Here is a 25,512-nt window from a genome sequence, read left to right on the forward strand (position 1 = left end):
CACAAAATGACCCCAATTTGCTTCAGAGGGTAATTCTAGATGGATAGCCAATGGGAAAAGCCCAGACACTTCCAAGCATAAACTTTTATAGGGACTATCGAGGTGAAATTACTGCATATGGTGAGAGGCTGTAGAAAGAACATTGATTCATAATGCCACACAGCAGGAGGCCAGAAATGCTAAACAGGACCCACTATGCCTATCTGGCTTTTGAGAAGTATAACCACAGAGCTTGAGATGCCATATTCTAGCCAGGCATGCATGTTACTATAGAACATGTAACATGAAGACAAGTGTAAAATCTGGAACAAGTACAGGAAACAGAATGTATAAGAAATGCTGTTTTTCTTGAACTGGAGCTGTTATACAGCACATCCAATAGCAATGTACTAACCCTCAGTCAATGACAAAATTCTCCTTTACTTCATTGGAGAAGGAATACATTTGACTGAAGAATGGATGAAGATTTGAACTGGATTTTACTCTCTCTGAACTGGTCTCTCCATCTCTAAGACAATCAATTGGGATTGTTTGCAAATGGATATGTTGACCATGGGGGAAAGAGGAATCAATTGTAAATTTGAAAGTAAGTTGTTGAACACCCTGAATTAAAAGGCTTTGCATTGCTGGGACTTGCTTTAAAAGAATAGGCCAGCTTGTGCCTACTAAGCAAAATCCTTTGTAGGAGACTGTACCACCCTGTACCAGCAGAAGCAACATGTGGCTGGCCAGCATTGCTTATTGGTGCAGAGCAGTGGGCAGGACCATGGGCTCACCTTCTATTTCTTCCCGTCTCCTTGGGTTGTCACGGACGTGTCAAGTCTCATTCACTGGGTGTAAGTCTCACTCCTTAGCACGCTGTCTCACCCCCCTACACATTTCTAAGGTTATCTCACTATTTTGAGTAAAATATGTACAGGTGTAAATTATTTTTATTCAGGCACTGAAAGAGACGACAATGCATATGGGCCCTCAGGAACAGGGTTGACAGCTTGGAAAGTGGCTTTCCAAGCTTGTGCACTGTGGTAACCATGGAGACGACAGGCCCATGTTCTATACATGTGCAAGAGGAGAAAGGAGGCTACGTGGGGGGAGAAGGGTGTGTGTGTGAATACTTGATGTTCAAAAAAGTATGAGTTCACCCAAAAAACAAGCAGGACTTGATCAAAAGTTTGCAGGTTCTGCAAAATACAGTTCAAAATTTAAATGACACTGGACAAATTCATGTCCTCAGGGATCACCAATCATCCAGGCTTTTGTTCCAACCAGCAAATAATTGTTTTTTATTAAAATCCACTGGTTTGCATTGCATATAGAATTCTCATGAGCCTTAGACAATATGAATTAGGATATTTAAGTGTTTCATATGCAATATTAAGCCGTGTACATTTTAGAACAAATTATTAAGTGCTGGTTGGATTAAAAACCTGGACTATTGGATGTCGCCAAGGACCAAAGATGAGATTGGGATCCCTTTTTTAAGCAATGACCTACCACACCACTCTTTGGTCTTGAATCTCACTCTTTGGGGTTGTAAATCTCACTCCTAAGGACATCCAAACCCTGCTATCTTCGTTTGCATGTCCCCTTGAAAAGCATGGGGTCTGTGATTGTGAGTGGCCCCTGAGTGGGGGCAAAAAGAGAAAAAGTTTCTCATACCCTTGTGGCTCATGTCTATGTTTTCTTTCTCAAAATGAAGACTTAAATAGCGTTACTAATGGTATGCAATCGATTTTTTTTTTTGTGTGCAATATTGGTCAGAAACAATGATTTATTTATTTCATTTCCTGGAAAATAGCCTAGAATAATATTCTCTCTACGTATCTATATCTATATCTAAAGATACATTTTTAGCTACTTATTCTTTTATACTTAAGAGAAGAAAAGGAGCTAGGTCTCTTTTATCCAACTAGCAGTTAATTGAGTGTAGCAACATCATTGTAAAATGAAGTACTTTTATAAAGTCCTGAATATGGTGCATCTTTTGTATTTTGTTTCTTATTGTTTGCTCTACACAAAAGGATAATTCATTAGGCCAATTCTCCAAATAATCTCAAAGTGACATGAATTCCTCTGCAGAGTGAATGTCTGTAGTAAGTAATCCATGGAAAACAGACAGGCGTCTCTTGTCATTTTGGAGCTTTAATCCACTGCCTGAAGCATGAAAATGCTCAGGATAACAAGTGTGGGAATGACCAAAATCAACATTATTTTTGGATTTTATTTTCTTTACAATGCCACTGATCAGTAGAATTGCTGAATCTGGCAGATACAGTGCCCTTGGATTAACGCAGTAAACTCAGGAGGAAGAAAAATTTGTTAAAGAGGGATGGAAAAAAAACTTTTTTTTCCCTTTGGCAAATGTTAAGCAGTGAAACCAGTGTTGACAGAATGTTTAGGTCTAGTTTACAACAGTATTAAGCCCTTTTTTTTAAGGGTTTAAATTTTTAATTAGAATAAAAAACATCTGCAGCTTTTCAAATATGTACTTCTGTTTGAAGCTCAGAATAGAGTAAACCTTATATCCTAAAGAGTGAATTTGTACCTGCTTGTAGGTATAGAAAACTGATGTTGTATTCTATTGGGGCCAGATTATATGCTTTTACATTGACTTTAGTGGCACTATTTATATGATTAATTATTCACCAATGTGAGTAAGAGAGTCATAATTTGACCCTTAGCTTCTACTGTCCTAAAATATCTGTCAATCTTTTCATTCTGGAAAAGTTTTAAAACAAAATAGATGGAAATACTAAACTGCTTGGACAACATGCTTGTTTAGTAAAAGTTGACTTCCTATGCTTACTTGAATGTCCGACGATTCTGCACGGCTGGGAGACTCTGGTAATCTTTCAAGCACTGAAAACGGAGTGTGTGTGTGTATGTGTGTGTGTAGGGGTGGGGCAGGTTTGTGTTTGTATTTACAGTTTTCCTTAACACTTAGCAGACACTGGGGTCTTCCTGCAGTCTTTCTTCACTCTTTATGATTGGGGGGCGGGGGGCGGAACCAACTTCATTAATGAGTTTCACATAATTATTTAAAAAACAAAAAACAAAACAATACCAGAGTGTCCAAGCAATTGGAAGGTTGTGGACATCTTAAATTTATAAGAATTCTTTGGAGAATCCCCCAGTATAATTTACAAGCCCCGCTGGACCTATACATGTCTTGAACTGACTGTTGAAGTGAGCTTTACTAGGAATTTCTTTTGCTGGATTGGGTTGGGGGGGAGGGTAAAGGAACTTTTCCTAACAAGGCTTTAAAAGCTTCAGTGGTACAGTTATGTTGATGGAAGTCTTCCCTACTTGTTCACTGATAGCAAGTCACACAGGATTACACTATGGGCAGGAGATGTTATTTATGTGGGTGGCAATATTCAGGGTTTATTTTTTGCAGGGGGTGTTTTTTATTCAAAATAGTCAAATCAAATCAAATCCCCAACTGGCTATAAAATCGCTTGTGCCTTTGGAGGTGAATTTATAGCTCCGTGCCTTTCAGGAGCTTGGTGGAGGTTTCTCTTCCCTCCTCTCCTCTCTGCCTAGATGTTTTTTGCATGTGTTGTGTGACAGCAGGGGAAGGGGAGTGGGTTGTGCTTTTCTCTTCTCCCATTGTCAGCTAGTGTAAGAGCGTGTTGGGAAAAACCTGTCTGCGGGATCCTGTGTCATCTCCCGTACATGTGCACAGGAAAAGTCAATGCTGCTCGCTGCGCCGCTCTGTTTCCCTTTCATTCTTGCTTGCGCTGAAGCAGGGAGCGGGATTAGCTCGTGGCACTGGCTCTCAGAGGAGCGTAGATAAAAGGCACAGCTCGTTCAGCGCCCCCGCTGCAGCCCTTCTTATTGTTTCCCCCTTCCCCACGACAGTTCTGCCTCATTATCCACTGTCTGGCTCAATTTTTGTGCCCGTGTGTGTACTGGAAGGGGCTTGAAGTTTTCCCTGCTCCACCGACTGTGGCAGAAGAAGGAGAGATGTTCTATAGCGGGGCCATGAGGGCTTGATTGTTCTGCGTTTATGAATGAAACTGACCTCAGTCACCTGTTACCTCCAGTTTCTAGATTGTTTGAAGTTCTGCGGCTGTACCCGACAGGACCGAGGGCACCGAGACGCCGATACACAAGGACCCTACAGTATCGTCGGCAGCATGAGCTGGCTGAATAGGATTGCACTGCTTTTCTTGGGAGTATTACTAGCAGAAAGAGTGAACTGCCAGCATGTGAAGAATAACGTGCCAAGGCTCAAATTATCCTATAAAGGTAAGTCTGTTGTTGTCTTTTATTTCCTCTCTCCCTCGCTCTCTTTTCTTAGGATCTGTTCCTATTTTTCCTGCTTTTCCTTATCGTTAAAAATGGAGATGTGTGTTCGAGAAAATATTTTCAAACACTTTAAAAAAAAAAACGTTTTAAATTCAATACCACTCAATTTAAATGCAGACAAAGAAGAGTTAATTACATTTGCAGGCAAAGATTCTAGGATATGCTGATTTTTGTAAGAATGTTGAATTATTTCATAGGACTTTACTCTTTCAAAATGATTAGACATCTTTGACCACCCAATTAATCTTTATGCTGCTCTGGGCATGTTGTACAGCTACAATCGAGTATTTATCTAGTTCAAACACGATGGAATAGAGGGCGATTTATGTTGGGTTTTTTTATGCATGAAGTGGTTAAATCTCAGTCATGAATATTCAGTTTGTACAGATCTGACAATCAGATGCCTCACATAAGCAGTAGATGGTGGGTTTGCCAAGAAAGTATAAACTGAAAGGAACAGATCAGCTCCAGAAAAAGGAATAATGTACTAGATCTTCAATGCAATGCTATTTTTTTCTTAAATGAAATTATATCATACATACTTTGAGTATATTTCAGTAATCCTTACAGAGAATGTGTTATTAAGGGAAGATAACTGTGAGATTACTCTTACCTTTGGGAATTTGCATAGCATTAGACACAATGCATTGTCAGTAATTAACTTTAGTAAAATTATTGCTATTATTAAAATTCAGGACTCTGAAGAACCAGGTATACCCTCTCCCTTATCATTGCAGGACATTTCATTACAGATTCTATATATGTACATTGTAGGGAGAAAAAATAAAAGCTGGACAGTATACAAATGGGATAGAAGATTAAACTATAAGAGCTAGGTATTATTATTACTAAAAGAGGTTTCCACCCCTAAAAGTTGACTTTTTATAATCCCAGATGATTTAAGATGGGGAGATGGGGGAAAGTACCTTCAGTTCAAAATGTGTGTGTGGGTGTTGGGGGGAAGAAGTGTCCCATTTCTACAATGGAAAAAAGTGAACATGTGTGTTTGTGGTCATAGATGTCAATCTCTGTCTGCTGTATAGTCTATATATCTCATGCCAGGAGAAGAATGTTCTCTACTTTTTGCATAACAGGGAGAATCTGTCTTTCTGGTGGCACAAGTGTGAAGAAAGAAACATCTAAATGATTCCAGGCAGTCGTCATTTTCACACTTTAAACCAGAAAATTAAACACCTATAAAACTTGGATGTGTTCTGACTTCATTGTGAAATAAATGAATGTGCATATTTTAAAAAGAATGTGTGTTTGTGTAAGCAGCACTTTATATATGAAAAGAAAACTTTATGTGTCACTTTGTGTCACTTTGTTTTTTGTGAGAAAATTATTTTATATTGAATAAATGCAAATTGGTTATTTTAAATAATTTAATCTGAGAAACAACCTGATGCATGTGCCATGTTATAAAACTCTTTAAATACCATTTTAATTGTTTGTGATCTAACTTCCAAACTTTAATGGCCCTACTGTAAAACTCAATTAAATTATTATATAGGAGCTTAACTTCGAGTGTTGCTTAAAAGTGCTCCATTAAAGTGTTTAATGGCTAATTAATAATTGTTTGCTATTTTTCACCCCATTAAAGTTTATTGAGGGCTCAATTCTGGCATTCATACTAACGCTGAATCTTCTCATTGAAATCAGTGGGACTAGCTGTGCAAAAAAGTGCTACTGTGGTTTGAGGAAGGCAGAATCTGGCCCATCATTTGTATCCATTGATACTATATCCAAACTATAACCAGCTTTGCAACACTTGATTATTCTGGTGGCTGGTTGTTTTTAACTTCTGTTTCTGCTGGGAACAAATATCTAATTCTCACCGTTTTTTATTTAATAAACACCAGCTTCTAGGGCAAAGTTTTTCACAATAGTAACTCGGGAAACTGATAGACTCCTTAGTACTGTTTGTGTAATTGACTGAACAAGCTGTTAAAATGAAATGATTGCAAGACAATGAGAACTCCAGTCCTACAAAACACTTAAGGGCATGCTTAATTTTAAGCATGTGCAAAATAAGAGCTCTATCCTGCATGGTGCTGAGCACATTAGCCCAGTCTACCAAAACAAGCATGTGCTTAACTTTAAATGTTTGGGTAGTCCTACTGACTGCATAGGTCTACTAGCATGCTTACAATTGAGTACAGGCTTAAGAGTTCTGCTGGATTGTGGCCAAAGTGTTCAGCATCCTGCAGGGTGGACCCATACTTATAAATAGAGAAAAGTAAGACTTAATCAGCTGGTGTTTTTCAGCTAATTATCCTTCTGATAAATTGTCCGGTGGATAAATAGGCACAGTGCTTTGTGAGTATGCTGCTTTAAGAGTTGTGCATAGTGAAAATATACTTTGTGGGCAATGAATGAATATATTACATATCAATGTGGATCTTGTGAAGATACCATAGGCCATTTTCTTACTAGTGGGACTAATGGGACTACTAACAATTAGGAAAAATAACACCCCACTCCTCCAATTACCTAGCAGTTCTATTTCTTCATTGAGAGCCTGGCAGTTTAGTAAAATAAACTGTGAAATGAATGAGAACATGCAGAGTAAAAAAGAATGTGTCAAACAATTTTTCTTCTGTTGTTTTACTCGCAGTCGTGTTTTTGGTTTTGAATGTACAATTGATTTTTGCCTAAGCAAATGCCTTGTAGCCAGTTGTCATTGTTTTGTTTCTAAAGAACAATAGGGATTTATTTTAGCTTCTTGTTTTTTCTGACTAATTAGATGTCAAACATAGTTAAAACATGCAGGCATTTGGCTTAAAAATTTCCAAAGTGATTCATGAAGGGTTAAATCCCTGCCAACCTTAATTTCCTAATGTCACTTGTTTTCAAAGGTCCACTATTAGCTCTGTCATTTCTCAGGTTGCCAGATAGACATTTCAGTGAACTCCCATTCTTATTTTCTCTTGACTTCCCATCGCTCAGTCTCACAGTAGATTAGAAGTATCATATCAAGCACATTTTGTGTAGGGTAAGGGAGGGAGTCCATGTAATAAATATATTATAAATTGGGCCACCTTTATGGAAGAGGGACCAAAAAGATGCTTTCAGGTTCATTCCAGAAGTGACATATTAGAAAAATGGGGTCTCTTGGCTTTGTAGCAGTCAGATTTGGGCAGTTCACTGGGGGAAGCAAATATGGGGTGAACAGAGATGACATCCTTTCTCTGTTGAAGTCAATACTCGCAAAACTCACATTGACTTCAGTAGAAGTCAGGATTTCTCAAACACTCAGATCTCAAACACTGACATTTCACGTAGGTCCATAAATAGTAAGAAATCTAGCCCAAACAATATTTCTTTCCAATTCTTTTCATTGACTTTTGTGGGCTTTGGATCATGTCCTAAATATGGGGAAAAAATTAGCTTAAAACTATTGCAGGTTAAACTGATCCCCACCACCTCCACCTCCCTTCTGTAGCTTTTAAAGGCTGCATCTGGTGAAATAACAAAAAAAAATTTAATCTCCAAGATGCAAAGAAAGCCTTTAATAAAACGACTGTTAAACGGTGAGGAAATAACATGTTCTTAAAGTTTCTTTTTATCCCAATGACTTGTGTTTCAATGAATAATGTAATGAGCTCTACTGTGTTATTAGGTTGTAGGTTCTGTTCAGAAAGCATCTATTATATATTGAGTTCTCTGTGTGATGGTGATGAAGTTGTGAGTGCAAAGTTTAAAACAATAAATAGTCTTAGCTCCACAAGGATTTTTCCTTTCTTTCCTTCCCGTATTTTCCATCTGTTCCATCTCTCTCTTTTTCTTTTATGCAGTGAACCAACAGTATAAACAAATGCTAGATCTAGCTACAAGAAGTTTTGTTTTTGTTTTTAATAAAAAGAATGCTCATTAAAATACCTTGTTTCACAAAGCTCTTCCCAAGGCAACTCTGATTTTTGTCATGAGTAAATCTTGTGAACTCAAAGTTTCTCATATCCATCTGTCTCATCGCATTTGTTTATTGAAAATTTATAAATCCTCTAAGTATGTTTGGTAAAAGTACATGTGTGGTTCTTTTTTTTTGAATTGTTGCTCAATTGGATGCACGTTACTTAAGAATAAGTAACTGGAAAAATATTGCATGTAGATTCAGTTGTACTACTCCCTGGTTTCCATTCAAGCCATAGTAAAAATAGATATTTTGCCTAAAATTGGAATGAAAATAAGAGCTGCCTCCAGACTCTGTGTATGATCAATCTACAAATGTGCCAGAATTTCATCCACTCTTTTATAGACAAGTAGCACTACCTGGGTACACATGAGTCTATGTATGATATTTAATTGGTAAGGTAGCTTATCAACTTGTCCTACTGGCACTTGATAACATGCAGGTGGTTTTTTTTTTCTACCCAATTCTTCAGCCAGCCACATAATCCCAATACAAAAAACAAATTAAAACAAAAAACAGAGAGCATTTTAGTAAGAGCATTAATAATATACAGGGCCTGATTGGAGACATGTCTCTTATCACTTAATGTCACAGTTTGTCTCAAAACTCAAGATACCCATTTAAAGGGTCTTATAATTAAATTACTTTATGCATATAGCCGCTTCTCTGAAAACCTCTTTTCACACTCATTGTGAAGAAGATAAGGGAACTGAGAACTTGGAAAGAGGAGCAGGGAGGTAGGAAAAACAAGTGTTTATGGACATAGGCAAGGACTTGTAAGATTCTCCAGGCCCCATTCTCAGTAAATAGCAAAAAGATCTGTAGTTTAGGCTCCTTTTATGTCTATATCTATTTGGCACAGGAGTTGGAAGTACAGGACTTAGATGCAGCCACAAAATTTTCAGGTAGCCTTGGTCCTGATCCTGGAGTATTTTACAGTAGCTTTGGTGCTGATTTCACTAACATTAGTTGACCATGATCCCCAAGAAGGCCAGATACCAGATAAGAATTGTCAAAACAGAACAGAGGCCCACTCTGACACTGGAGAGAGGGGAAGCTGGTGTAGAGACTAGTTAAAATGCTTTACGTCAGCTGAGATCTTGCCTGTTTAGGGGAATTCTCAGCTGGCCATTTAGGACAAAAGATGCAAAGTGACCAGAACAAGGAGGAAGAGAACCTGGCCCTACATTTTTATTTTATAGTCCCAATTTTCCCATTAAATGCTAGTAAGAAAAGTGTGATTTCTGAATTACAAAATTCTCCCTTTCTTAGAGGGCTTACTATGTCCATGTAACTCGGCCTGCTATACAGTTTTTTGTTCATAAAAGGTGCTGGGTTGATAGTAATGTAAACTGTGGTCTTCTCTTTGTCTATGGAGCAGCTTACCTTTGCTGCTTGTTGCATTATACTTAAAGCCCTGATCCAGCAAAGAATTTAATCAGATCAATGGTCCCATTGAACTCAGTGGGACTACTCACATCATGATTAAATCTAGTATTCGTTTCAGTGCTTTGCTGGTTTGGGACTTAGATGCATCTCTGAGTGCTTGGGACATGTTTAAGTACATGTTGGTACCACAACACATGACCAAAAAAAAAAAGTTTAAAATAGGGAACCTAGCATGTACAGGTTATTCCAGTGTTCATGGTCTACTAATGCCTATCCATTATTAAACACTATATAGTATATGAATACATGGAATTATATCTGAGAGGAAATCACTAATTACTCCTATTTTTGACTTTCCTAAAAGAAGATGTGTTTTTCAGGTTTCATTTAATATATTGCCATACTCTGTTCCCTTCACTGTGGTTTTGGTTTGACTACGTCCTTAAAATGATCACTGATGATTTAACATGCAACCTCTTCTGCAGTTGGTGTTAGAGAGTCTTCTTTCTATTTGTCTTTTCTGGGCTGCAGGCTCACCCTTTATTGCTCTCATGTACATCCCTGAAAAAATTGTAATGGAAGCAATAATCATGTAAAGATGCACCAATGTTTTGAATAGTTCCCATATCAGCCAGAGTCTGACTTGACCTCGATTCAATCTGAAGCAAAATAAGATCTCTACCTGAGGCAGTCCCTGAGTGAGGGAGATGAAAACAAATCCCTGTAAGTGATGTCAAGGACTGTGACATTCTACTTCCAAGTTTCAAAGTTTAAAAAGGGTAAAATCATTTTCAGGATCCCACATGCTTATTTTTAAACTAGTGCACGTAGTGGACGGTGGCAGCTCGAGGTCAGAATTGTAGATGAGGCTCTGTAATTTGCCTTAGTGCGCTTATTAATTAAGGTCATTTGTGGATGTTCCCTTCAGTGCTCTGCTGTGGCTGGTGGGCTGTTCAGCAAATTCCTTCTACTGTAGCATTAAAGCCCCTTCTGGAATGTGCACATGTACACTGTGCAGTCACAGGGGCCTGCCCTATGGAGCCTTCATGTGGGCTAGCTCTTCTTGTCCAGTAACAGCTGTGAATGGTGAGCATAACTGTCATGATGGTAAATTCACTTTTCTTTTCCTACGTTTTTTGAGTAGTGCAGAACCCCATTGCCCGCCAGTGAAAGAGCCAGAAGGGAGCTCTCCTCAGCTGCGGAGACCACGAACATTTTTAAAAGTGCCGTAGGCTCCTTCACCACTCGAAAGTGCTCCCTGTTACATCTCTCTCTATCTCATTAACGTTATTGTACTTTGACTCTCAAGTAGGTGAACCTCATGGAGCTGGAGTTGGGCTTGGATTTGTTATAGTTATGCCTCTTGATAGCACTTACAAGTTTAGCCATCTTCTTCTTGATATCCTTATTATTTACTATTATTACTTTATAGTACAGTCGTACTCAGGATGAGCTAGGCGCTGCCCAGATGAAGATAGAGGAGAGGGTATCTCAATCCTTGCCATGAAGAGTTACAACGCAGTGGACCTTTTTCACTTGCTTTCAGTTTTAATGGTTGCACGTTTTTGTTTTCACTGAGTCGCATCTAGCGAGTGTTGCCTTAACTTTTAACATCAGTCTTCTTAGTATGTAATGTAACTTTTGGCCCAGTTGTTACCATCTACTATGCAAGTTTGGCACACACAAGGCACTGGCATTTTTACCTCCCAGAGTATGACATGCTTCTTAGGAAGACAGTACCATTACATACTTTCCATGTACTTCCATAGGAGCAGATTCTGATCTCATTTACACTTGTCTAAGGCCCCAATTTGGGAAAGCATCCCTATTCATGAAAGCGCTTAAGTACATGGTTAAGTTCCACTGATTAAAGTTAAGTTTGCGATTAAATGCTTTTCTGAATCTCAAGTAACTCTTCTGAAGTCAATTGAGTTAGTCTGGATTTACACTGCAGTTACTGACATCAGAATTTGGCCCAGAAAAGGAAATATACAGTATCATTAAGTTCAGCATTTTCTTAAATACTTTACTCCGGTTCACTCCTCCTGTATCTACTTTCATTGCACAAGCAAGTTCTTCCAAACCCAATTACACCCACTGGTGGCGACTGGCTGCGGCTGCAGATCCTTTCTTAATAGTCTCATAGCTTTAAATAGGCTGATTCTAAATCAGGTTTGTTACCCTGTGTCAATTACTTAAGTCTTCTAATTGAAATGGCATATATTACTTTTAGTTTTTAAATATTTCCATGACCCAGTTTCATATAATGTGGCTTGCACATAAGTATGCATATGCATCTCTGCAAATCTATGGAAATATGCAGATCCTGGACCTGATTCTCCTCTCACTTATCTTGGTATAGTTACATTGACTTTATTGGAGTCACTCCAAATTTACACTAGTGGATTAAGAGCAGAATTAGACCCTGATTTCAGATTAATTCTGAATATTCCAAATGATAAAACTTTGAGTGATCCTTTTCCCACCCTGACATTTACGTGTTTTCTATGTGTTAAAATCACCTGCAACTGTCTCTGAAATGTGTGGGCACCATTCTGCTGTGCGTCATCTCTGTTTTTCATCCTTTGGTGTTTGATAGCCAAATACTAAACAGTCAAAAGTGTTTGCCATTCCTCTAATGCTTCAGAATTGTTTGGCATTTGTTGGGCTGCTTGCTTATCTCTCCAGCTAAATGTTATAGGAACTGTATAACCGAGCAGTCAAATAACATTCCCTTCCTTTATAAATATTTTTGTGCAAACTTGGATCTTGCAGAGAACAGTCTGAGGAATGGTGCAGTTCTTTGCTTTGTATCTACTGTGCAAGCACATGAAAAAGAAAGTCCTCTTTCGCTATTTTCTAATGAAGTAAAGACCATATTGGCTTCTATGTGCCATCCTAGCTTCTATGGAAGCTTCTGCATGATGTGGGGAAAGGATTCCAATAACATGGTGAGGTTCATTTAGCTACCAAGGGGAAGGGTTCACAGCCCTGGGGAGACTGAACACAGGGGCAGCCTGCAAACATTTGAGATCCAGACCAGGCTTGGGGAAAGCGGAGTACAACCCCCTGGATCACAGAGGCTATGTCTCTACTATGAGCACTACAGCTACGCTGTTGTGGTGCTTTACCGTAGACACTTCCTAAAGTAATGGAAGGGATCTTTCCACTAATGTAGTAAATCCATCCCCTCAAGAGGCAGGAGTTTGGTCAATAGAAGAATTCGTCTGTCGACCTAACAGTATTCATCACCAGGACTTTGAGAGAAGAGATGAGCCATGGTCTTATCTTCCGTGCTGCCTTCTTTTGACCTCTCTTACTCCCCTCAGCTTGAGGACGTGAAAAGGGAGCACCAAGACCATTGTTTGGAAGAGTCTCCATGGCATAAACAGATATTAAATGAACTCCTGAACTACCTGCAAAAATGTCTTTTCTCCCAGAAAAGTGAATTCCAGAGTTTCTGTTCTTCCAAGAAATGCCAGAGTCCATCTGCCAAGAGTCTATGTGCATCAAGAGAAAAATGTAGGAGGGGAGCATAAAGTGATTTTAAAGAGCTCCTGTTCACACTGGCTGAAATGTCCTAATCATCAGCAAGATATTGTTTCCAGCATTATAGCTATGCAGCTTATGCCAGTACAGATCCCAACTGTCAATATTGCTATTATAGCATCTTTCCTGGGGTCTTTGTCTTCTGGTCGTCACAATGGACTCCTAGCTGAAATCTGGCATACAGGATTTGCTCTCTGGAGAAAAGAAAAAGAGAAAAATATTTTTGGTCTTTTTTAAAAGGGTCTCTTTTAGAAAGTACATTATGAAGCTAAAATATAAGTGTATTATATCTTTAAAACATTTTCCTTACCTGCAGCTTAGATCATTACAACTAAAATGATCGTAAACACCTAATGTTACTTTTCAGCTTGATGCTGGTTGTTTCATATATTTAAAGAGTTCTGTCAACGCTTTTCACATGATGTCCAAAGGTATGTGGTCTGTTCACCTGAGCATGGAATTCCTGAGTGCAAAATCCTTGTCTGCTATTGACTCACTGTGTGGTCTTCTAGCTATTGCACTTTGATCCCCACTACAGTAGCATCTCCCAGTCTTTGACGTTTTTTCCTCACAACACCCCTGTGTGTAAGGGAAGTGATATTATCCCCACTTTACAGATTGGAAACTGAGGCACAGGGAAACTGAGTGACGTACTCCAAGTCTCACATTTAGCCTGTGGTAAAACAGGGGTGAGAACACCCATCTCCAGTATCCCCGGCTCACACCCTAGCTACTGAACCATATTTTTTCTTTTGGTTTTGGGCCTCAGTTTCGTCATCTGTAAAGTGGCGCTAAATAGTGTCGGGAGATGTTGGTTAGAGCGAAAGTCTTGCCATGCTTACTCACATTGAATAGTATCTTATTCTCAGACTAGTCCTATAGATTTGCACATTCATATTGTGGAATATGGAGTCATATGGAGCCAGGAGTCATTTTTTTTATGCTCATCATACAAAGAGCTGAAAAAGGTGCTTATTGTAACATTATTGCAGCTGAGTACTGAGATGGCACCACTTAAGTTGCTATCATACTGGAAATATCTCACTGATCATTTGGATATTTCAGCTAATGCAGACAGGAACTCTCTAACCTTTTTCAGATACCCTTGTACATTTTGATCTCAACATATGCAGTAAATGTTCAGAGTGGCGGGAACTGTGCCCTGAATGAGTGTTTATTATTGTATTTGGTGACTATAAAGTTACACAAGTATTTACAGGATCAGGGCCTTAGTTTGTTCATTTTTGAAACTAATGGCAATGAATAGCTAACAAGATAAAGTCAAAAGTGGGATTCTGCAGCTCTCTTGTTTTCATACACTTAGCTTCTAGACTAAGTAAAGAAGCACCTGTTTCTTAAACTGGAGATTGCCTTGATCTTTCAAAATATAAGTTCCAGTTCATATCTTGCACATGCCTTCAATGCAGCCATATGACATTTCATGAATTAACACAGGAAATGACTTACGTTTGCTTTTATACTTACTTCCTGTCCCCTTGTGATGGAGGGGTTGTTCTGAATATCATTTTGTTCCATAATGATACATCAACTTGAATGACAGACTGACAAAGAAACACTGAATCAGAACAATAATTAACACAAATATTGCTATATTAAAAAAAAAAAAAAAAGCTCTTGCTCTGAACTAAAACTAACAAGATGTCACTGTAGTCTCCTCTTAGGCTCTGTGGATTACTTATTAGCTGGTTTCTATGCAGAGTATGCAAGCATCATAGAAGCTAAACCAGATGGTCACAGCTAGTAAACAGAATGACAAATCAGTTGAAACAGACGTGAAGGATTCAACCCTACTTCCATTGAAATCAGTGGGATTTTTGCATTTTGCAATTCAAATGTAGCAGTGTTTATCCTCGTAAGTGTTTATTTGTTTCTTTGTTTCTTGGGATCTGATTCTCCTCTCAGTTATCCTAGTATAAATCAGGAGCAACTCCATTAACGTCAATAGAACTATATAGGAGTAACACTGGTATAAATTGGAGTGAAATCAGAGACTTGCTATTTTTAATTTTTATTGGATAGTTTGAGCAACGCGGGTTTTATTTCAGAGTGGCTGTGGTAGTCTGTATCAGCAAAAACAATGAGGAGTCCTTGTGGCACCTTATAGACTAACAAATTTATTTGGGCACAAGCTTTCGTGGGCTAAAACCCACTTTATCAGATGCATGGAGTGAAAAATACAGTAAGCAGTGTATATATTATAGCACATGAAAAGATGGGAGTTGCCTTACCAAGTGGGGGGGTCAGTGCTAAAAAGGGCAATTCAATTAAGGAGGAAGTGGCTTATTCTCAACAGTTGACGAGAAGGGGTGAATATTAACAGATGGATGTTATCTGATCATGTTATCATGCATCTGATGAAGTGGGTTTTAGCCCACGAAAGCTTATGCCCAAATAAATTTGTTCGTCTCTAAGGTGCCACAAGGACTCCCTGTTGTTTTTGCAGGTTTTATTTGTTAAGAATGATTCCCTAGCCAAGACTTGCCACAGAAGGCCTTTAAAAGGAAATTTCTGAGAGCTGAAATTCTTTTTAAAGTGTTTTCTATCAGCATGAAAAAATATGACAAAAGCTGAGTTTTATTTTGCTGTACATTTGTCCTTAGTGCTATGCACACAAAGTATTTTACCTTATACTAGACATATGGAAGTGATCAGTGTATGTAAATTACAAGAGAAGAAGGTAAGGTATAGTTAGGAAATGTGTACTTGTTTCTGGTTATAAGACTTTGAAACCACACCAAAAGAGAAAAAAGAGAGAGAGAGAGAGAGACTTTACGTTTTGAGGCACCTTTTCTTTCAAAATAATGAATGGAGAATGGTTAAAACAGCAATGATTAAAAAATAATTCAGCACGAAAGCACAATATGGTACTGAACTTAGCCCTTCAATTAGCTCTTTTGGACACTGGAATCTACAGAGAAGGACCAGATTGCGAACTGTTTCCACGGAATGGAAAACTGGAGTAATTCCCCTTTTTCCTCATTGGGACTACTCGTGTGAGTAGCAGTTCACTAATGCGAGTAAGGGATTTCAGTCTAGCACAAAATAATTTGTATTTACATTGAACCTGATCTTGCATCCACTGTGCTCTTACACATTCCCATTCTGAAAATCCCACTAATATTCAGGGTTGCAATAAAAGCCTGATCAAAAGCCCATTGATGTCAATGGGAGTAGCCGTATTTTTGGTTATCTGGGCATTAGCACATTTTGTATTCTGAGAGGGATTGTCCAAGGCAACTGGGTTTATCCTCCTACTCTTTTACAAAAGCTGCAAAAGCTCAACCTTGCATGTGAACAGCACTCAGAAATAGAAGGATAGATCTGCCCTTATCTTCTGCCAGCTTCTGCTATGAATTGCTGCATTCCAAACCATTCTGGAAATTAGCACCTGAACATATAAACTCAGACGTATTGAAACTTTCATACCTTTAACAGCTCTACAGATCTATGTATTTATAGATCTATATATCTCCTACGATAATGACCACTTGTAGTCAGCAAGCCTTATAATGAAGTGTCAGAGCTTATCTGTCACTTTAAACTTACCCCTTTATGGGAAGAGGTGAGAACTACTCCATGTTTTAAATGTTTCCAAAACTAAACGAAGACAAAAACAAATCAACAGAAGTATTAAGGCTAGATCCTAAACTGGTGTAGATTTGTGTCGCTCCATTAGAGTTACACCAGTAGAACATCTGACACTCAATGTGTAACAGTTGAACAAGTGCACCTTGTGGTGTGATGTACATAGTGAGCCAAATGCTGCTGTGCTGATCTGCCTAGATGTTGAGAGATCTGGCCCATTATATACTCAGATAACTCATCACACTAATACCCCTTACATCCACATTTTCCTTTGTTGCATATTAGCAATTTGTTTTGCTATATGTAGTGTAAAGATTCTCTGGTTTAAAAGTAATTCAATCCTTCAGATAAAGTGCTTCTAAAAAAAGCAGAGGTAAACAGCTAGAGTAGATAAGCAAAGAACAGAGAATATAAGAAAAATCTGAATAGGCTTTGAGCCAGATGGTTTTGTACGTGTTTTAAAGCACTACTCTGCTGCTTAGATTTGGAACTGGTTGGCATGGATATATATATATATTTATGTATATATATGAGAGAGAGAGATTTACCAAGCCATTCAAAGCTGAAGCGGCTCCAAAAACTGATTGCTTAGGCATCAAAACTAGAGACTGTTTCCAATGCAAAGTTCACTTATAGGGGTGATATGAGTTATGTACCTACTCCATAACCATGAGATAACATGGTACCACCACTGGAGTTTACCATGTAATAATAATTTTCACTGGTGTTAGTCTGTAGTTTCCATCTGTTTCCTCAGAATACCATGATGTATTTCATGCAAGCTTCATAATTCAGTAAATAGCTCATGTCACCTCAATAATCATTTACAGAACTCATTTTCCTTCTCAGAAAAGCTTCTGTGTGCTAATTTGATTTGGTTAAATTATTCCGTAAAGGACTCACTGAGACAAAGTTAAATGTAATTTCATTCAAAGGCTATGGGATTTGCTCACTCAGGCTAATATTCTTGTAATGAAATGTGGTTTTGTCTTGATATTTATGAGGAGTTTTTTTTTAAAAAAAATCGGTTTGATCTTTCAAATTCATCCTCATGTGAGTAGCTCCATTGATTTCACTGCAATGGAACTACAGGCATGATTAAGCCAATACTCTCATGAGTAAGTGTTTGCATGAAATGGCCTTTTTTGTAAAATTGTGTTTGATGTGATTATAAATATGATTGTTCTAAATAAAAAGAGAGAAAGCTGGCACTCAGAAATTAGTTTCCCTTTTTAAGTAATGATCCAACAAAACCAAGCCATGAAATTGTGGAGTTTTACATCATCCCCAAATTGAAATCACATTGAACATCTTGCAGGAATAGTCTGTCTTGATCTTGGTTACTTCCCAATTTCAATGTGGTTCAAAATACCACAACAGTAATGGGAAAGACACACATTGACTCCAATGGGTGCCGGTTGAGCCCCTGGTGAAGAACTGTGGCAGTGCAAACAATTAATGAGGTGTTTTTGAATGCGAAATAGGTTTGGATTGAGTTTTTGAGTGAAGGTTTAAAACAGTTCTCATTTTATCCAATCTTTTTCATTCCGTCCCTTGTTAACAAGTTAACTAATAGGCTTATATTTAAATTTATATCTGTTTGTGTGTAACACTGAATAGACACTGGGCCCAATTCACAGATCTAGAATCTGTGGAGTTATACCAGGAATGAATTGGGTCTAATGTGTATTCCAGGTTACACACCGAAACAGATATGTATTCTTTCTATACTGTAATAGTGGGATAGAGTTTCCATAATGCAATTATGCAATTATTCTGTTTCAATAACCATTCTCTTAACTATCAAAATAGAACAACGTCCTATGGAAACTTTTCTCCACTGTTGCAGCGTTAGTTACCAAAGTTTAGGGCTCCAGGCAGCACAATTTACTTTCTTTGACTGAAAGTTGTTACTGCCGGTTCCTCAGATGAGCTCATCAGAGAGCAGCCCAGGAACTCTCTCCCCAGCAGGAGCCCTTCAGAGTTGGCTTCCTGGAGGCTCCAAAGAGTAGCAAAAACTAGAAAGCAAGCAGGCAAGCAAGAAAATTCCTCTTTCTTTTCAAATATCAGCTTGACAAAATGGGACAGCGAGCATAGGGCCATGTGCTCATTCACTCCAGGCATCTTGTCAATAGTTCCTCAATGCAAAACAGCAAGAGAGATCTCATTTTGCAGATGGGTAGCCACTTGTGGAGACATATCTATTATCTGAAAATTTATTGTGTCCTATTTCACATGTGAATCAAATGCAGCAAATCTCTCATGCAATATAGGATGGACAGGCAATAAAAGATTTCACATTCTATGATAGGTATACATTCAAAGAAGGAAACAAAAGGAATGTTTTTTATTAAACATCGGAGTGGAAACCATTTGTGCATAAACCCCAATAGGAAACACATTTATACCACCTCTGATGTCTCATGCAGTTTTGATGCTAATTTTTTCACTTGGCTGTTTCCCTGCCCTAAGAGTTCATAGCCGTTCAACTGATTTGTGCTATTACTTAAACAGTTTTAGGAATCTGACAGCAAACTACAGAGTAACTCTCTAATAGATATCTCATGCCAGGACTAGGATGTATTGGAAGGGATGCATCCCAAGCCCAGTGTGGTGTCAGGGAAGGGTGAGTTTTCGTGTTCAAAGGGCAAAACTGTATTCTGTGTGTGGTGGATGTGCACAGATGCTGCTGTTAGTGCACTAAGCATCCACGTATGTCAGGAATCCCAATTACTACTCCAAGGTCTATTGTCCCTGCCCTCATGGCAGCTAGGGGACATATAAAAATACCAGACAGCTGCCTAAAATGACTGCATGGGACCAATCAGTGCTGAGCTAGATAGGTCCAGTGTGCAAAATGGGGGACAGAGGACTGCACTTGCTCCGTGGGAGCAATATGTAGTTTCTTAGGATGGTAACAGGGAAGACCATGTAAATTAGCCCTCCACAACTCTTAAGCCAGCCTCCATAAATTGTATGTTTGCTTCTGCTGGGCATCTATATAACTGCTCTTGAGACTGGCCTTTCCCCCTTCAAGATCAGATTGGTCTCTATCACTGTCCAGGTGGTGTCTCAGCTCTGCAGCATTCTTTGCACCCTGGATGCTCCAGGCCCAAGGATTTTCCATAGGCCAAGCATGCAAATACCTACATAAAGTATGTGCACACACACAATTATTTGCAGCACCACATTGCACCCAAACTCATGTGTTTCTGATCACCAGGGCCTATAAAATGCTATAGTTTAGTTACTTCTCAGTATACACAACTAATTCCCACTCTAATGAATGAATGCCAGTACATTTGTTAGCCTCAGTGGGTAGATATTCACATGGCATAACAGATGTTTGTAGCATGATAATCCTGCATCCCTAAATCTGTATAAAGGGACAAGAAGTCCACTCTGTCCTTTACACGTGAACTGATAGACAAATAATTATTCCATATGCCAGAGTGCATTTTCAAAGGTTAATGGGACTTATGCATGCACAATCAGAAGGGAATAATGGCCTGAGTTCAGTGGCAACTGAAGGTGTTCAGTGTGATGGGTTCCCCCCAGGGTACCACCTGGAACTGGGGTAACACTGAGCCCTCTGACCCACCAGCCTAGGCTCCCTTTCACACTCTGCTTCTGTGACAAGCTGCAGACATGCTCCCCATTTTACACTTCTACCAGCATACACACAGGTAGGGACACACCCAGCTGCAGTTACATGCAGGCTCTCTGACCAGCACTGCGTGTGAACCAACAATAGAGAGGCTCCAGCCAAAATAACCCCCAGCTTTCCAGCCTAGGACCTCAGAGCTGTACCGTCCTGCCCTGGTCCAAATCACAACAAATATGAATTTATTATCCAGTTCACCTCCCTCTCAGTGTGGAGAGGAATATTCAGCAGCCCCTCTGAGCTAAGATTCGCACACACTTCACTCCAAACTCACTGGTTCAGATAAAGCAAAAACAATTTTATTAACTACAAAAGATAGATTTTAAGTGATTATAAGTGATAGCAAACAGATCAAAGCAGATTACCTCATAAATAAACAAAAACACAATCTAAGCTTAACATACTAGAAAAACAGGATTTGAATTAACAGTCTCTCACCCTGATGGATGATACAAGCGGGCTACAGATTCTTAAGGCACAAACTACACTTGCTTTGCAGCTTGGAATCCCCAGGTCTTTCATACACAGGCTAGAAATCCTTTTAGCCTGGGTCAAGCACTTCCCCCAGTTCAGTCTTTGTTCCTTAGGTGTTTTTAGGAGTCTTCTTGTGTGGGAAGTGAAGAACAATGGATGATGTCACTCCCTGCCTTATATAGCTTTAACATATGGTGGGAACCCTTTGTTTTGGTTCCCAGACCAGTTTGTGGAAAAATACTGACATCCCAAGATGGAGTCCAGAATCATGTGGCCTGGTCACATATCTTTGTAGAGTCATATCAGCCATTACTTACAGGCTGTCTGGAGTGTTCTTAGGAAGGCTCGCCAGGTGGGAGATAAGCTTCCCCAAAGGCCTATTGTTTTCCCTGATGGCTCATTACCCTGAATAGGCCCTTCCCAACCAGCTATCTAAACTGAAAGCATCTTGCCTAGTGGGCATTACCCAGGTGTAACCACATTTGAAGTACAGCTACATTGTCAGTATTTATAACCTCAGATAAAAAAGACACATGCATACAAATAGGATAATCATATTCAGCAAATCATAACTTTTCCAATGACACCTCCACGTGACTTATCTTGTACAAAATGCATCATAATTATTCCACAATCATATCATAGTATTACTATGATGAATATGGGGTGCAGTGTCATATTCAGAACCTCTGAAAATCAGCCCACTGGCCTCTGATTCTATGCCAATTATATATCGGGGGCACAAAGAGTCTGCAAGGCTAGTACCACTGTTAAGTCCAATGCCATGATCTGACCCCTCCACATTGGTCTGCGGAGTTTGCTGGGTATGGAAGAGAGAGCGTTCTGGACCTGGAGCACCCTTTGCTCCCTGACTTCAAGGACTCTCATTCTGCCCATTCCCTATGCAAAGGACTAAGGGGCTGAGTTAGTCTCCGTGCACTTTCTCCTTCCCTATGCAGAGCCAGGCCAACCCTGGTCCATGAGGAACAAGATGACCAGAATCAAAAAGTGTTTTCAGAAATCTCCTGTTTTCAAACTAAAAATTAAGTGATTGTTATCCTTAAGTATGTTTAAAAATGATGGAGTTATTTCCACTAATAATATTACTCATAACAGTATTGTAGCCCTGAGCATATATTTATTGGCATAGATACAAACTCTGGGTGCTTACCATATGCAAATCTACCCATCTGTAACTCAGTACAGAGAATGGAGACCTCATGGCTGAAGTGAGTGGCAATGGTAAATAGAGCCTTTCACCATCAGGTCAAATGGAGGTCAGGGTCTGTAGTGTCTGAAAGCCACCATCGTCCAAAAATTGTTCTATGGCCAATGTGAAAATGAGCTTCCTGCCCAGTTCGCTTTATTAAATTCACCACCACAAAAGTCACTAACTAGCACTGCAGGATGAAACTGGTAGGGAGACTGAACTACCCTCTCACATGTAGGTCAGGGTTGTACCACACTGGGGTAGAGTTGAACTTGCCATAACTGCTGAGATCCATGCTATATGCATCATTTTGATAGAGGACTTGTAATCCAGGCTGGCCTTCTGATCCCCAGGGCCGGTTGGGAATTTTCCATAGAAATGATTTTTAGCAGAAAAGTAGTTTCCAAAAAATTGAAATTTTCCATGGGTTCAACCCAAACTGACACATTTTGGTTTGTTGAACTGAACAAAAAAATTTCAGTTTCAGCTACTTTGACATGAAATGGCATCTGCCTAAGGTGACACCGTGACTGACGGGAGATGTCGCTTGGGCACTTCATACCCCCATTCTCTCCTCTTGGCCAGGCTCCTTGGCTACAGTACATCTCCCATGAAGCAAATTCCTCTACTGAACCACATGCTTTGTCATGAGAGGCACAGTGCATTATGAAAGATGTAGTCTGGACAGGGATCCTGGCCCACATAGAAGAACAAAGGCATGAGGTAGCTGAACTACAACTCCCATGAGGCACCAAGCACCTTAGTCAGATGCAGTTTAATGTCAAACTGATTGGAAATGTTTTGACATTTCTGAATTTAATTTTTTTGGAACTTTTCATTCTGTGAAAACAGTTTCTTATTTTGATTTTTCACCCTCATTTCATCCTCACAGTTCAGAAGTTCCAATTTTCACTCAGTTCTAGCTCTTTCTACTATGAAGCTATCCCTCAGAAGCCATGATAGTTTATGAAGCTCCCACTGGGGTTGTTCATCTCCAAACCACCCTGTAACACACCTTAGTATATATGCCCAAATATAGTCCTGAATGTGTATTGTAACAAAGGCATAATTAAAAATTGATGTCAGATTCTGTAGCAGAAAATTCAGTAAATTATTTAAAGAAATACTGTTAGTAAATTTAGTCATAGTTCATATTTTATAGAAGTATCATTTAAATGAGGCCTTCATGATTTGATTTGTCAGCTTTTTTTCCCCTAGATAGAATCTAGGGATGAGTGAATACTTCAGATCAAATAAGGCCCCACTTCAACTTTGATCTCTCCTCTAGTTTTACAACCAAACCTTGCAGACACTGAAAGATTAAAATGTATAAGGTTTGGTTTATTTTGGGGTTTTTGTCATTTTTATTTTCATTTTCACACAAATTTACAATCTCAAGCAGACTGCTCCTATGGTTAAGGTACTGGATTGAGGTTTAGGAGATCTTGGTTAAATTCTAGGCTCTTGTGACTTTCTGTGTGATTTCAGGTACTCTCTCTGTGACTGAGTTTCCCATCTGTTTCTCCCATACTTTTTTTGCCTTGTCTGTGTATGCTTTTTGGGGAAGGAACTCTTATTATGTGTTTATACAGCATCTAACACAATGAGGTATTGACCTTCTCAGTTGGGCCGCTAAAACCAAATATACAAATTATATATATTCATAATACCAGATTTAATCCCATAATACAAATTATATATATTAATAATACCAGATTTAATCTGGGACCAAAATTTCCCAAATAAAGTTTGGGCCCAGATTAAATCTGGTATTATTAATATTCTTGCTATATTTCTGTAGAGACAAGAAGCATAAACTATAAAAAAAAAAATCTTGTGAGCATTTCAGTTGGGATAAAGCTCCAGACTAATTTTGCAAATTCAAGTGGATGCTGGATGTTATATAGGATTCTGTGTACAGAGACGGCTACAACAGTTTTGCTGGTTCTATTTAATAAAGTCAGTGTGAAAAGTACACAGTTCCTCATTACCATATGTTACTCTGAAGCAATAGTGGTATCATTTCTATTATGTTTAACTTGAAAATCTTTGTCTGTAGACATGTTTTACATTCCCTCTTTTTTGTAATCTATGAATTCAGGTGTGTTTAGCAGTGTCGGTAGACTGGAACACTGCAGATTACCAAGGGGACTTCAAGATGTCATAAAAGAAGAATGACTGTTTTCCAAAACAAGCTGTGTAATCCCCTAGGTTCTGGCATACCTGACTATGATGAGTGTTACTAGGCATGGAAAACATTTCTGAAAAGTTAATCCCATGCTGTGTATAAGTGTTAGAGAAAAGGCATCCACTTGTTCCAAAGGGTTTAACCTTATTCAGGAGTTAAATCTGGCACAAAGGTCCATATTTACAAAAGGTTTCCTTTATTTTCCCTAAAGACTACAAAAGGATAATTACTCCTTCACTTGAATTGCTCTTTCCTTGATTTAAGTATTCATTTCCATTGTTGCTTTATTCAAATGCAGCATAGTACATAATATTAAGTGACAAGCTATGTGTTATTTTGAAATAACACACATTATGGTTCACTTCATGTCTTAGGAGACCCAAGCAATGGGTTATTTCACATGGACAAATGCTCAGAAGTGTTTGCCCTTATGGATAAAATATAATGTATGTAGCTATTTTCAACTGTGCTTAGCACAACAAAACCTGGATGTGGACCTTGCTGTAGTCATTCTAACCTTTGTCACCTCCATATTGGGTTACTGTTCTGCACTCTTATCCAAAGTCTATGGAAAGCCATGCATTGACTTCAATGAGTTTTGGATTATTCTCATAACAGATGGTGCCTGTGGAATCTGATGTCCTGCTTGCTACTGCACTGGGTCCCTACTAGCTTCTGGGTTATTCAAGTCATTGGTAATGGTCTGTAGTGAGCTCATCCAAATCCCATTTAATCCAGTGAGAGTCTTTCTGCTGACTTCAATGGATTTTGAATCAGGACATCAATCACTCACTATATGACTTTGGGTATAACTAATTTAGGGACCAATTCTCTATCCAAGCTCAGCCACAACAACTGAGGTCAAATGGGGTGATGAAGCTAAGTGTCACAATATTTTTTTGTCTGACTTGCTGTCAGAACCTTTCCAATGGAGGGTCATCTGATCTGGAATTTGCTGTTCCCAATGGGTTGTTAAAGCTCAAATCTTCTCAATGCCCAACTTTTGCACAGGTGTTTTCTAGATAAGATGTATTTAAATTTAATTGTTGAATTTGTGCTTTCTTTGTGAATTGTGTGGTTTAAATTTATAAGGCTGTTGAGAATCAGGACCAATAGTGTAAAAATAACAAAGTACACATTGCTGCACACAAGGCCTTTGCACAAGCCTTTTTAAATGTTGGGCTAACTTCTCGATATGGTGCTATAGT

The 25,512-nt window shown here is 38.8% G+C and overlaps 1 protein-coding gene across 2 annotated transcripts in view; it reads left to right on the forward strand.

Moving 5' to 3' along the window:
- The window catches only part of SEMA3A (semaphorin 3A), a 419,590-nt gene that overhangs the window by 208,719 nt on the left and 185,359 nt on the right, over positions 1–25,512 (forward strand). Inside the window, exon 3 of one of the 2 annotated variants that reach the window (XM_084624857.1) lies at positions 4,047–4,251. In XM_084624857.1, the coding sequence (XP_084480983.1) occupies positions 4,140–4,251 (112 nt within the window). In that variant the 5' untranslated portion in view covers positions 4,047–4,139. Of the gene's footprint in view, positions 1–3,641; positions 4,252–25,512 lie in introns of those variants that run through there. The other variant, XM_084624856.1, reaches the window with a different exon arrangement.

This window comes from Lepidochelys olivacea (assembly GCF_965140295.1).
Source record: "Lepidochelys olivacea isolate rLepOli2 genome assembly, chromosome: 1".
NCBI classification, from domain to species: domain Eukaryota; kingdom Metazoa; phylum Chordata; order Testudines; family Cheloniidae; genus Lepidochelys; species Lepidochelys olivacea.